This window comes from Anomaloglossus baeobatrachus, chromosome 5, assembly GCF_048569485.1.
Source record: "Anomaloglossus baeobatrachus isolate aAnoBae1 chromosome 5, aAnoBae1.hap1, whole genome shotgun sequence".
Taxonomy (NCBI): domain Eukaryota; kingdom Metazoa; phylum Chordata; class Amphibia; order Anura; family Aromobatidae; genus Anomaloglossus; species Anomaloglossus baeobatrachus.
Window position 1 is genome coordinate 69,509,389 of NC_134357.1, and position 14,150 is coordinate 69,523,538.

Consider the following 14,150-nt stretch of genomic DNA (forward strand, 5'->3'; position numbering starts at 1 on the left):
TGTCCCCGTGGGGACCGTTTAAAAGTTTAAAAATGCATGGGAACTAGCCATGGACAAGCCCGTGAACTCTGCAGGGCAACCACAAACGTTAGTGGCTTGTAAATATGTTGGGTACCGTTACCGTTTCCGCAGTGCCGCCTCCGGAGAGGCAGGTTGGAGGGAGGGCCCTGAGCAGAGCAGGCCAGGGCCCAGCCACCAAAGGAACCGGTGGCTACCCTCTGGAGGGAAGGACAGATCCCGCTCGGGTACCGTGTGCTGGACTGTGGGTCAAGGGGTGCTGCCTGGGTTTTAGGGGCAGCATCAGGGCCAGGTTACTTGGGTGGGAGAGAGCGGAAACCGTGACCGTATACCGTTGCAACGTTAAAAGTAAATGTGCCTCCCGTCTTGGGAAGAAGTTATTGAAATGTATATATGTTTAACCCTGTTATCCCCTTTTTACAGAAAAATAAAACCGGTGTAGGACGGCAGCCCGCGGACGGTCTGCATTTTGCTAAGGGGGAATGTGTCGCCCTGGGCAAGCCAGGGGACACAGGTCACAACACCACCACACCCCACACTCCAGGTAGGCACATCTGCTAACCTACAAATCCTTGTTGCCTTCCTCCAGGAGTCTGTTGATGCACACCAGGGGGTGGGCCAGGCGGTTGGCTCCACCCACCAAGGAGCTCACAACTCTGGAGGCAGGAAGTTACCAGGCAGTCTAGTCAGGGAGGAGGAAGTGGAAGGAGTGGAGGAGTAGCCTAGGGTGGCTAAAGTAAACAGCGAAGTGACAGTAAGAAAGAGAAGTGGTAAAGGAGGAAAGCAAGAAGTGGTGACAGAGCAGAGAGTGTGCAAGCCTGAGAGCCCAGCTTTGTGTAGGGCCAGAACAGCAAGGTCAGCGACGGCGGTGACTGTCTGGAGGGGGACCGTTTGGAAGTTCCTGGAAGGACCCCGTTGGCTGTGTGCCCGGTGGTCTGGAGCAGTGTTCCGAAGGACAGTCAGCACCAGGGCAGGGGCCTCTCGGACCCCGGCAAGGCTAGGAGTCGCCCAATTTGCCGAATCCGTCAGTGAAGGGGACGTAGATCCCCCAGCAACCAAGTCCCGATTGACGGCAACAGCCCGACCATTACAGGGGAGACACCGCCACCGCCAGGGCACCAGTTTCCCCAGGGCCAGCGCCTGCGGGCAAAGTGTAGAGCTCCTCCGGCCCAGATTGCAGTCGGGGAGCGGGTAACCGGAGGGAATCCACCGCTACCATCAGTCAACACAGGTGCAAGGAAGAGAGACATCACCGTCACCTACCGGGAGTGCAGGTGCAGCCGTCTGTGGGACCGTCCTACCAGCCGTTTGGTTTACCGTACAAACTGTGTCCAAGTCTCAGGCTGAGTGAGTACCACAGTGCCGCAAGGCACAGCGCTGCCCCCGCGTCCCTGCGCCCTCCAGGCCCTACACTTTACATCTCTTCACTGGGCCCCGGGATCACCAACCCCTACCCACGGAGGGGCAACACAACACCTGGCTGCTCCGCATCACCATCCCCGGGACCCCCACACTGAGCAGCGGTGGTGCAATCACCACAACCGTGGGTGGCGTCACGAACTATAACAATCCCCACACCCAACAAACACCCCCCTTTCACTCACGGGCGAGGAGTGTCGCTCGAGAAACCCCGGGATCCGGCCTACGGCTCGAGCCACCAGGAGCAGCTGCCGGACCCGAGCAGAAGGGGTGAGCGCGGTGTGCTGACACCCTCCTCCCCGCCCGCGACAATTCTCCTTAGGGGCACAAGAAACTAAGGAAATCAGTACCCCTGTACTTTTATCCTCAACACTATGTGGGGGGTGCTGTTCTTTAGGAAAAACACAGCATTTACTAAAATGAGGATAAACCGCTTCATAGTCCATACACTCAGGTAAACGCTGAGGAGAGGGAAGAACATCCTTCCTATGTTCCACAGATGGTGTAGTAGGCACAGAGGGAATGATAGAGGAAATCGTTACAACCTGATCACCTTCCTCCAAGCAACCAGGAGAATGCGACCTCATAGGGGGGGAGACCTGATTGGGACGAGAAAGACATACCCCTATAAAGTGGCGAAAATGCCCACAATAGAAACATAACCTCATACCATGGCGAAAAGAAGGCAGCTGCCTGTGATAAGAGAGCCCCCCCAACCTGAATGAGCTCCTCCACCTACCTGTGGGAACTCCACCTCCAAATGGCTATAGACACCCTGGTCTTGGTGGATCTTTCTCTGAAGCGTCTATCCACACTGATGGCAAGGGACAGAGCAGCCTTCAGCGATGTTGGCTTACAGTATTCCAGTTGGGAGTTCCTGAGCCTAGCTGAAAACCCCTGGACGAACTGACTTCTGAGAGCCAGATCTTCCATAGAGTGTCCATGGCCCATCTCTGAAACTCTGAACAGTACTCCTCAGCTGACCATGCCACCTGCGGGATATTGTGAAGCTGGGATTATGAGAAGAAAATGCCAACAGGCTAGGGCCAGAGCCACAAAAAACTCATTTACAGACCACATAGCCTGAGAGAAGACCCAAGACTGGGGATCTTCCCACAACAGAGAACCAATGAGCTCCACTCGATGGACCTCAATTCTTGAAAAATGGGGGTGAAGCCTAAAGTATAACGCCCGCCCAGAAAACCGGTCTGGGAGGGCCACTTTAGGTTCAGGAGGGAATTGGACCATGATCAACAGACCCACAACCTGCTGCAGCTGCTGCACCATCTCAGAGCGCAAAAGTTTGACCTCATTAGCGAGGTTTTGCATGTGCTGGCAAGATCCGCAGCCTGTGTTATACTAACACAAAAATCTAAATGGATAGGGCTGATTATTATGTCATGCTGAGCATGACCAGCTGGGGAAGTGACTGGACGAGGGGCCCCTGGCTTACTCTCAACCCAGAATTACGCCTGAAGGCAGCAAAGTTTGAGGCCCCAACCTCTCCCTATCTCCTGTCCTGGCCCTCATGATAATATTCCCTCCACAACCACCACCCTAGGGGACAGACTGAGATGGAGATCCCAAAAACGTCACCAACAAAAAACAACAGCCAGTGGGTACTAACAGAAACACACGCACACCAATAAATTACACCAGGGAACTACTAAAGGTACACAGACAAAGATGGGGGTAACAAAGTAAAGGAGAAAGTAACTACAACAGGTACTTTCACACCATACAGCAGCAGTTGACAACAGCAGTTGCCACTTCCACACCACTCCAGGTCAAGCTCCAGAATTAACTGAATAACTGGCACCCCATTCAGGAAGCAGGGGGTATTTATCCAGGCCAGAAGTGGTAATCAGAGAAAACACATGGGCCACTGTAATGAGCTTGCTCTGGCAAGGCAAAACTAACATTAACCCTGATGCTGCCAAATGAAAAAAACACATTTAAAGTGTATGGTCTCAGATGATGTAAGAGAGACTCCAAGCCTGAGTCTGTCATAAATCTTTAAGGATACTGTCACATGAGCATATGATTCGCTGTCTTCTATCCTAAAATGAGCAGGTGCATGTATTTCTATGCTGCTTACCCGCCCCTGTCAGGAGAGCCGCAGACGGCTCAGGCATTGCGATCAGATACTCGCACAAGTTATACGCTCGTGTACCCTAAGAGAGAGGACAATGACACCCGCTGTCTTCATGCCTGTCGTATCTCTGTCCAGGTGTCCACCCTATGCCATAGCCTCAGGCTACAAGCAGGCACCATAGTTAAGGAGGTTACCCAGGCTTTTTACAAAAGGCTACAGTCACTATTTGTGAGTGCAAACTTGTAAATCCTCACATTGCATACAGCGTGCACTGTCAGGACTCTCCAGTGCCAGCAGTGAGACTGAGTGGTCATGCAACAGCAAGTATGTGTCACGCTCCCCGGGTCCTCTGCTCCGCTCCCCGGCTCACCTGCCACGCTCCCCGCTCTCCAGCCTCCATTGGCCGCGCTTCCCAGGCCTCCTGGTCCCCGCTCCCGGCGCCCGTCGGCTTCCCAGCCCCTGGCCGGCTCTGCTGCTTCCTCCTCTCAGCTTCCTGCCCTGGCTTCTGGCACCCGGGCCGCGCGCATGCGCATTAGGGCGCGCGCGCGGTCACTGACCCTTTCTTAAAGGGCCAGTGTCCACTGACAGGAAATGATGCACACAGGTACAGGGTATAAAGGGGATTATTGTCCAAGGGGGCGGGGCCTGTTCTTCGTGTTTCCCAAGCTAGGAGTCAGGTCTCCTTGTGTTCCTGTGAGATACTTACCTCTCTCTCTTTTAGAGCCGATCCTGCATTGCCATCCGGTCCTGCTGTATCTCAAACCCCGAACGCTGCCTATCTACCATCCTGACAGTCCGTACCATCCCGGTTCCCTGCGGTGACCCGCCATCTCGCTCCAACGGTTCCGGACCCCGCCTGACATCATCCCGGCTTCCGAACCTGAGCTCCGTCACCCGGACCACCATCAGTGACCCCGTGGTCCCAGGGACTTCTCCATTGTGTTCTAAGTGCACGGACTGTTCTGCTACCTAAAGTGCTCCGGCTACCGGACTCCGTTCCCTCTTCGGGGAGTTCGGTCCAGTGGATCCACCTCCCGGGTCTGCCCATCCATCTGGCCCTAATAGTAAGAACAGGCCATGGATCCCGCCGAAGCACTAGCGGCCTTGCAAGAGGAACTCCAACGCCAGCGTGAAGTCCAGACCCGCATGCTGAACTTTATGACTTCCGTGGATGCCCGCCTGAACACGCTACAAGCCTCGGTCACATCTTCAGCGCCCCGGGTCTCCACTAGTCAATCCACGGCTCCCGCTCCCGTGGCAGCCTCTTCGGATGCTTCCAGACTTCGTTTGGCTTCACCACCCCGGTACGCCGGAGATCCCAAGACCTGCAGGGGGTTTATAAACCAATGCTCCCTTCATTTCACGCAGCTGCCGCATTTGTTTGCCTCCGACCAAGCCAAGGTCGCCTTCATAATGTCTCACCTAGAGGGCGAGGCACTGGCGTGGATGAACCCCTTGTGGGAGAAGGAGGACCCTATGACCAAGAACCTCCAAGAGTTCCTGCAGGCCTTTCGCGGCACCTTTGACGAGCCAGGACGCGCCTCCGCGTCTGCTTCATCTCTTCCCCGGTTACGTCAAGGAACTCTGACGATGGGTCAATACGCCATCCGTTTCTGCACCTTGGCCTCGGAACTCGGGTGGAATAACGAGGCCCTAACCGCCGCCTTCTGGGAAGGACTCTCAGGTCGAATCAAAGATGAGCTGGCTGGACGTGACGTACCGTCCACCCTGGACGCCCTGATTACCCTAGCGACTCGAGTGGACATTCGCTTTCAGGAGCGGTCCAAAGAGGTGTCCCGTGAGAGACGTCCGGTACGGCATGCCTCTCCTCCACAGAAGCCCGCCGTACTCCAGTCAACGACCTCTGGTGCCTCCGTCCATGAGCCCATGCAGATCGACCGTGTGCGACAGTCTGAACAACGTCGAGCAGAGCGACTCGCCAAGGGTCTCTGCTTCTACTGCGGAGAGGGCACACACCTGCTACGCGCCTGTCCAGAGAGGCCGGGAAACTCCAAAGCCTAGGGTTGGTAGGAGAGGCCACCCTAGGTGCTGGGACTCTCTCAGACCCGGTTACATGGACTGTGCAAGTGACAACGGGAGAGACGCGGTTTACGGCTGAGGCGTACCTCGATTCTGGGGCAGCAGGCAATTTCATCCAGCAGGCCACGGTGGACAAATACCAGGTGCCTGTTACTCCACTCGCCAAACCTCTTGTGATTGCCTCTGTGGATGGGAGACCCCTCTCTGACACCATCTCCTAGATCACCAAGCCGCTTGAACTGCGTATCGGTGCTCTGCACACCGAGAACATCGCTCTCTACGTCCTCCCTCACATGTCACATCAAATCCTGCTGGGTCTTCCTTGGTTGCGGACACACGAACCTTCAGTCAGCTGGGGCACTGGCGATATCACTCGATGGGGGTCTTCTTGCCATGACACCTGTCTGAAGACCATAAAACCCATCCGGCGTCCTCCGGTTCCAGAGACCCTACCGGGACTACCCTCAGCCTATTGGTCCTTCATGGACGTCTTTGATAAGAAGGAGTCAGAGGTACTTCCGCCACATCGTCCTTACGATTGTGCTATTGACCTGCTCCCGGGAACTACACCACCTCGAGGAAGGATATATCCATTGTCTCCAGCCAAAACAAGGGCCATGTCTACATACATCACAGAGAGCCTGGCTAAGGGATTCATTCGGAGATCCTCCTCTCCTGCTGGAGCTTTCTTCTTCTTCGTAAAGAAGAAAGAGGGCGACCTACGACCATGCATAGACTACCGGGGATTGAACCAAATTACCGTAAAAAACAAGTACCCCCTGCCGCTCATCCCCGAATTGTTTGATCGGCTCAGAGGAGCTCGTGTCTTCACCAAGTTGGATCTTCGGGGTGCCTACAACCTGGTCCGTATTCGCTCGGGGGACGAATGGAAGACCGCGTTCAACACTCGTGATGGGCACTATGAATACTGCGTGATGCCCTTCGGCCTGTGTAACGCACCAGCCGTCTTCCAAGAATTAGTGAACGACGTGTTCCGGGACCTTCTCTACCTCTGTGTGGTGGTATACCTGGATGACATCCTTGTCTTCTCTCCGGACCTCCAGACCCACCGAGAGAACGTGCAACTGGTTCTACAAAGACTGAGAGAGAATCGTCTGTACGCCAAGTACGAGAAGTGTGTCTTCGAACAGTCTTCTCTCCCCTTCCTGGGTTACCTCATCACCGAGACCGGACTGCAGATGGACCCAAAGAAGGTCTCTGCCATTCTCAACTGGCCTCCTCCTTCTGGACTGAAGGCAATCCAACGTTTTCTGGGATTCGCCAATTATTACCGCCAGTTCATTCCTCACTTCTCTGCTCTGACTGCTCCTCTCTCCGCCTTGACCAAGAAGGGGGCTAATCCAAAGGACTGGTCACCTGCGGCCGACGCCGCGTTTGGCTCTCTAAAGCGAGCCTTTGCCTCCTCTCCTGTACTCCACCGTCCAGAGTTAAACCACCAGTTCACCTTGGAGGTGGATGCCTCCTCCTCAGGAGCCGGAGCAGTGCTCATGCAGAAGTCCTCCTCCGGGAAGATGGTGACTTGCGGTTTCTTCTCCAAGAGCTTCTCCGCCCCTGAACGCAATTACACCATCGGTGATCGAGAGCTATTGGCAGTCAAACTGGCTCTGGAGGAATGGCGCTATCTTCTGGAAGGAGCAGTGTACCCCGTCATTATTTACACGGACCACAAAAACCTGGAATACCTGCGGTCTGCTCAGCGACTGAACCCCCGGCAAGCCAGGTGGTCCTTGTTCTTTGCCCGGTTCGATTTCCAGCTCCATTTCCGACCAGCGGACAAGAATGTACGCGCTGATGCCTTGTCTAGGTCTTTCATGCCCATGGAGCAGGAAGAGGAGACATCCCAACCCATCTTCTGTCCAAGTAAGATTATTCCGGTGGCTCCTGTCACCCTGGCCCAGATACCGCCCGGGAAGACCTATGTCTCTGAGACAGACAGGCATAAAGTGCTACACTGGGGCCATGCCTCGAAAACAGCCGGTCATGCTGGTCAGAAGAGAACATGGAGTGTGATTGTACGTCATTACTGGTGGCCATCCCTTCGCATGGACGTCGCCTCTTTTGTCTCTGCTTGCTCTTCTTGTGCCAGGAACAAGACGCCCAAACACCTGCCATATGGCCGTCTACTGCCTCTGCCCATACCCTCAGTTCCCTGGCAACACATTGCGATGGACTTTATTACGGACTTGCCATTGTCCTCCGGACACACAGTCATATGGGTCGTGGTGGATCGGTTCTCTAAAATGGCCCATTTCGTCCCTATGGCTGGACTGCCCTCTGCCCAGGAACTCGCGGACGCCTATATACATCACATCTTCCGCTTGCACGGCTTTCCATCACACATTGTGTCCGACAGAGGAACTCAGTTCACCTCCCGCTTCTGGAGAGCTCTCTGTAAACATCTGGGAGTAACGCTGGACTTTTCTTCTGCCTACCATCCTCAGTCGAACGGCCAAGTGGAACGGGTCAATCAGATATTGACCTCTTTCTTACGTCACTACGTCAACGCCCATCATGACGATTGGTCCACACTTCTTCCTTGGGCTGAATTCTCCCATAATCACCACGTCAGTGAGTCCTCCTCCTGTTCTCCCTTCCATGTCGTCTACGGACTTCAGCCGTCTGTCCCATTGCCTGTATCCTCTTCCTCGGACATCCCTGCTGCTGATGCAGTACTCCGTGACTTTACAACAATTTGGGACTCAGTTAAGGCGTCCCTTGCACGTGCATCCCTGCGGATGAAGAGACACGTGGACAAGAGACGTCTGGAACAAGAGACGTCTGGATCCTCCATGTTTCTCTCCGGGAGATCTCGTTTGGCTTGCTTCCAAGTACGTCCGATTGAAGTTACCATCCTACAAGCTGGGACCTCGCTACATCGGACCGTTTAAAGTCATCGGCAAGATCAATGAGGTCTCCTACAAACTGCAGCTTCCGGCCACGATGAGGATACCCAACTCCTTCCACGTCTCCCTGCTCAAGCCGGTTGTCCTTGGTCCCTTCTCCGCTGCTGCCAGTCCGGCTCCTCCTCCTATTGCTGAGGACGACATCTATGCGGTAAGGGATATCGTGGCCATGAAGACCGTACGAGGCCGACAGTTCTTCGTGGTGGACTGGGCAGGGTATGGCCCTGAAGATAGATCCTGGGAGCCCAAGGAGAATGTGGGTACTCCGCTGATCCGTGCCTTCCTGTCCCGCTTGCGGGGAGGGGGGCGTGGGGGGGGTACTGTCACGCTCCCCGGGTCCTCTGCTCCGCTCCCCGGCTCACCTGCCACGCTCCCCGCTCTCCAGCCTCCATTGGCCGCGCTTCCCAGGCCTCCTGGTCCCCGCTCCCGGCGCCCGTCGGCTTCCCAGCCCCTGGCCGGCTCTGCTGCTTCCTCCTCTCAGCTTCCTGCCCTGGCTTCTGGCACCCGGGCCGCGCGCATGCGCATTAGGGCGCGCGCGCGGTCACTGACCCTTTCTTAAAGGGCCAGTGTCCACTGACAGGAAATGATGCACACAGGTACAGGGTATAAAGGGGATTATTGTCCAAGGGGGCGGGGCCTGTTCTTCGTGTTTCCCAAGCTAGGAGTCAGGTCTCCTTGTGTTCCTGTGAGATACTTACCTCTCTCTCTTTTAGAGCCGATCCTGCATTGCCATCCGGTCCTGCTGTATCTCAAACCCCGAACGCTGCCTATCTACCATCCTGACAGTCCGTACCATCCCGGTTCCCTGCGGTGACCCGCCATCTCGCTCCAACGGTTCCGGACCCCGCCTGACATCATCCCGGCTTCCAAACCTGAGCTCCGTCACCCGGACCACCATCAGTGACCCCGTGGTCCCAGGGACTTCTCCATTGTGTTCTAAGTGCACGGACTGTTCTGCTACCTAAAGTGCTCCGGCTACCGGACTCCGTTCCCTCTTCGGGGAGTTCGGTCCAGTGGATCCACCTCCCGGGTCTGCCCATCCATCTGGCCCTAACAGTATGCAACATACATTCTCCCAGCCATATTCCAACTAGACGTGCGTGGCCTTGCTTAACTCACTTATATTTTGTATACTTGTGGTTGCATGAATACTCAGTCTTGTCGCCAGCACAATAGAATCTTGACCACGCGCGTTGATTGAAATGTGAGGACTATGTGAATGAATTTCATGAGAAGGTCTGGAATACCCCTTTAACTATGCATTTGCAATGACCTCCAGGACTGCCGCTGAAAATCATGCCCCAGTGTTCACTCTAAGCTGGGACTTTTGCCCATGATGATGCACACTGAACATTGAACTTTCTCTTTAGAGGAAGCCCTATTCTAGAGTGAACAGTGAGCCAAAGATGAAACATGCCAGAGGTGCGGAGGACTGGACATCAGGCAGCGAGCAGCAGGAGTGGTCAAAGAGTTGAGCAGTGAAGTGAGTATAAGTATTTTTGTTGATAAATCTTGCAATTCTTATGCCCTGGGTTGTAGAGAGTGAAGCGGCTTCTAATTGGTTGCAGCGCTCACTTGACAAAACGACATCACATGAGCACTGAGAGAGCCAGTGCTGTCATTGCTGAAATAGCCGGATATAATTGACATGCACTCACAGTCAAGGGGTTGAGGTGCAGGTAGACAGGATAATATAATCCCATAGAATTTAAGCATAGAAGTTCACTGCACACCCAAATTTGAAGACAAATGCTGGACAGAAAAAGGGCACTCCTGTACCTTTGTCCGGCTTGACCTGACAAGCTCAATACAGGTGTGGGAGCACCCTCTACTTTTTAACCACTCTTTGAAGAAGACCCGTTAGGGTCAAAACATCCTATAGATTGTCGAAATTTCCCTGCACCCTTTTTTTGTTCAGCATTTGTCTATAAAATAAAACACATTTTTGCATCCCCTTTTTGAGAGTGCGTTGAACTTCTCTGCCTATCGCTGTAATGGAGGCAGAATAAGAGGTGAGAATCATTTGTTTTTATTTTGTAAGGGGAAATAGTGTTCTGTAAAAAGAAACCTTCCAAAACAATGATGGAATTACGTTTTTCCCTATTTTACCCGAATTTCAAATGATTTTCATGTTTTTTGTATTATATAATAAAAAGAATGTTGTCCTTGAAAACTTCAACTTGTCCTACAGAAAAGAAGACTTCATAGAGCTCCATAAGAACCTGAAGATTATGGCACTAAAAAGCTGAGGAAAAAACGAGTGGGCACTAATGAAAAGTCCAGTCATGAGTGAGTTTTTAAAAAAATCTCAAATCCCGACAACTCCCCCTTCCCCCCGAAAATGTTTTGTTGCAGATCTATCACAATATCAACAAGAAGCACTTGTTATTTGGAGAAGCTTTTTACCTTTTCGTTCCTCTTCATTTTTTATGCACAACTCATTTTTCACTTTCGCCAGTGTTTGTGAGATGCTTTTGATTCTTTTCTGGTAATACTTTTGTCTTTCAGATGTCTGCAATACTTTGGAAAATAAATGTTTTTACACACCTCAGTAAAACATATTACAAATAAGCAAATTGTTTCAAATAATTTATTACAGTAATACACTGTACTCTTACTAAATTTGTGTTTAAAGTGCCACTCCATGTAAGTATAATGCAACCTTTTGGCATTCTGCTCTTTTTTAGCCACCAGATAACAGCTTTTGTAAGCCACCAGATCATTGTATGTTTATTTTGAATTCCCAAAGACTTGCGGTAAGACGTTTCTAAAAGGAGTTCTCTGCTTCAAACAGGAACCATTGTGTGATTTGGCATGACAACAATAGCAGTGACTGGAGTTAAGCGAGTACCTAACTATTTGTACTCGCTATACTCATAAACTCATATTGAGTGCTGTCTAATACTTGCATATTTGTTCCGAATAGTGCGTGAAATGCAAGTTAATGGGGGAAAACTCGCATTGTAATGAGTAACCCGAATTCTGTATTATTCGCTACTCACACGAATAGTATGGCATTCAGGTTTCTCGTTACTTTGCGAGTTTTTCTCCATTGGCTTGCATTGTACACGTTATTCGGAATGAATACGTGAGTATTAGACAGTACTCGATATGAGTATAGCAAGAACAAATAGTTAGGTACTCGCACAACTGTAGCATTGACATGATGCCGGGTCGGGCTGTAAATGGGTGATGAATGCTATTTGTGAGTGTGAGTCTACATGCATTACACTCAAATAGGTGGAAAAAAAATGCTAGGGTGGAGTGGTGCTTTAAATAAAAATATAATGGGTGGGTAATTGACAGCAGTTAAGTTCAGAATTATAGTTTACCTTACCTTAAATGTCAAATATTCAATCATTCAGTGATTAGAGATTATTTAATCCTTTGAAATTCAAATTCGCCAGGTTCAACAAATTTTTGACAAAAATTTGATTTGAAGTCAATCGACCCACCATGAATCTCCATATTGCAAAGTCTTCAATTGCCTTGAAAATATGTGTATCCAACCCCTTTCATACTCTTCAAAACAACCACAACCTTAGTGATGTCAAAGTGACCTCACCATAGAAATGGATAGTAACCGTAAGTAACCAATAGCCCATTTAATAACACAGCACACTTACCGACTTTTATGTTTATTAAGAATTGAAAAATTGTCCAAAAATTAGCCCTCTTAGTATTTTCTTATCAGACAGACTGTTGTCTCCAGCATACTTACTAAAACTATCAGAAGAAACATCATCCCACTTACTGACTTGAGTGATATGTCGTATATTCCATAATGTTCTCTTTCTTCCAACTAATATACTTGCCAGAGGCAAAAGTGGCCAATTGTGGCCTGTGTTTGGTAGTACTACTGTTCGAACATCTGGTGCTAGTGGTGGTCAGAGGCATGACTAGCATTTTATTGGCCACAAAGCAATATTTGAACCTGGGCCCCCTCTAGAATTTTGGTCAGATGTACTACCCCTGTAATAATGTCCTCTATCCTGGCCTTTATGCTGTAATAGTGTTCCTCCACCTGTAAAAATAGCACCCATCCTGTAATATTGGCCCCCAATTTAGCCCATATCCTGTAATAATGTCCTCCATCCTTACTCCTAGCCTTTAATAATATCCCTTTCCTGGCTGGAACTTTTTTCCAAAACTTAAAAAATAAAGAAAGAAAATATTTTTCTCCACCAGCCTTGTTCTCATGGTGAGCAATGTCCTTTTCCTCATCCATATCTGGGTAAGGGGGTGGACAGTGCATGACAATAACATCATGTTCCACCTGGGACAGGCACACCGACTGGTGGCCTCAATAGCTATTGCGCTGCAGTGAACCAGTGGCACCCTGCACCGAATACACTTCATCTTCAACTTCAGATGAAAATGGTGAAATCCACCAAAGATGAAGATTGGTGGATTTTCCTGAGGAAGAAGAGGGGATATCTCTTCGAAACGCGTAAAATAAACCACCCATATTGCTTTATTACTTGGAGTGATTCTTTGTACAGCAGTGCGGAGTATACTACAATTAACCTGTTTTTATTTTGCATCTGCCTTTGGCACAAGGGATCGGCTGCAGCTGTTATACATTTCTATATTGGTTGTGAGACACACAACCAAACCAAGTGAGCAGTTTTCCTTTAAAATGTCACCATATTATACATTGGTAAGACCCTATTGCGCTCCTCATATCCACAGTTTATTACTGTACATCTATGGCTGAGCTGTTCACTCTTACATCCTCTCACTTTTCCAATTCACCAAAAATGGTTGCTGTATTCCCCCGCTAAGTAACTATACAGGTTATGATAATCCCTCCTAACTGACTGCGCTATATACCATGTTTTATGATAGCTGCAAGACATGACTCCGGAATGTCTGACTAAAGGCCTTGACCTACACCCAACACCCCCCTACCCCCCCAGGGTTCTTATCTAAAATAAACACAAACACTGCGTGACATTGGATATAAAGGCCACAGCAGCCCCATTTATTAGTAACAAAAACATAAGCCATATAACAATACAATTCTTCATTAAAGAACCCCCGAAAAAGGAGGGGGGGGTACCTGAAGGTTAACCAAACTGTTCCTTGCAACATCAGCCCACCTCCTGACCCTCAGCCGCAACACACCGACTCGAGAGCCCAAGCCAGATGTTGCCCACACCATGTCCCGCTGAGACTCAACCCAGCAAGGACCCGTTTACCAAACAATTGCACCGCTAGAGGTAACCCGCTCTGGCACTGGGTTCCGTCCTCTCCTCTGTGCAAACCCCCACCTTCAGACACCCCCCTCCTTTCCGCCACCGCGAGTGCGCATGACCCCTTGTGCGCGCGAGTCCTCCCACACCACCAAAGCCTTCTCGACCCCTTCCATAAGCCCTAAGGCCCAAATATCATTCCCCACCGAATTTAAATGGACCCCGTCCCGCCGCAACAAGTTGGCGGACGCCGCTTCCAACTCCGGGTGCCGAACAGAGACACCCCCGACCCGGGAAATAAAACGCCCAATCTCACGATTCACTTTGCTTCGTGCTCTGTTAACAGCCTCCACCGACCTGGCGCGCCGCCATGCCCGCCGCGCAACAATATCGGACCAGACGATTACTAGACCCGGGTGGGAGGACAGGAGCGGCAGGCAATCACACTTTATATCTTGG

General features: G+C 51.1%; 1 protein-coding gene across 1 annotated transcript in view; it reads right to left on the reverse strand.

Moving 5' to 3' along the window:
- Window positions 1-14,150, reverse strand: part of LOC142313301 (natural killer cells antigen CD94-like) — a 58,153-nt gene that overhangs the window by 30,120 nt on the left and 13,883 nt on the right. The window contains exon 3 of the mRNA XM_075352300.1: window positions 10,903-11,016. Within this exon, the coding sequence (XP_075208415.1) occupies window positions 10,903-11,016 (114 nt within the window). The remainder of the gene's footprint in view (window positions 1-10,902; window positions 11,017-14,150) is intronic.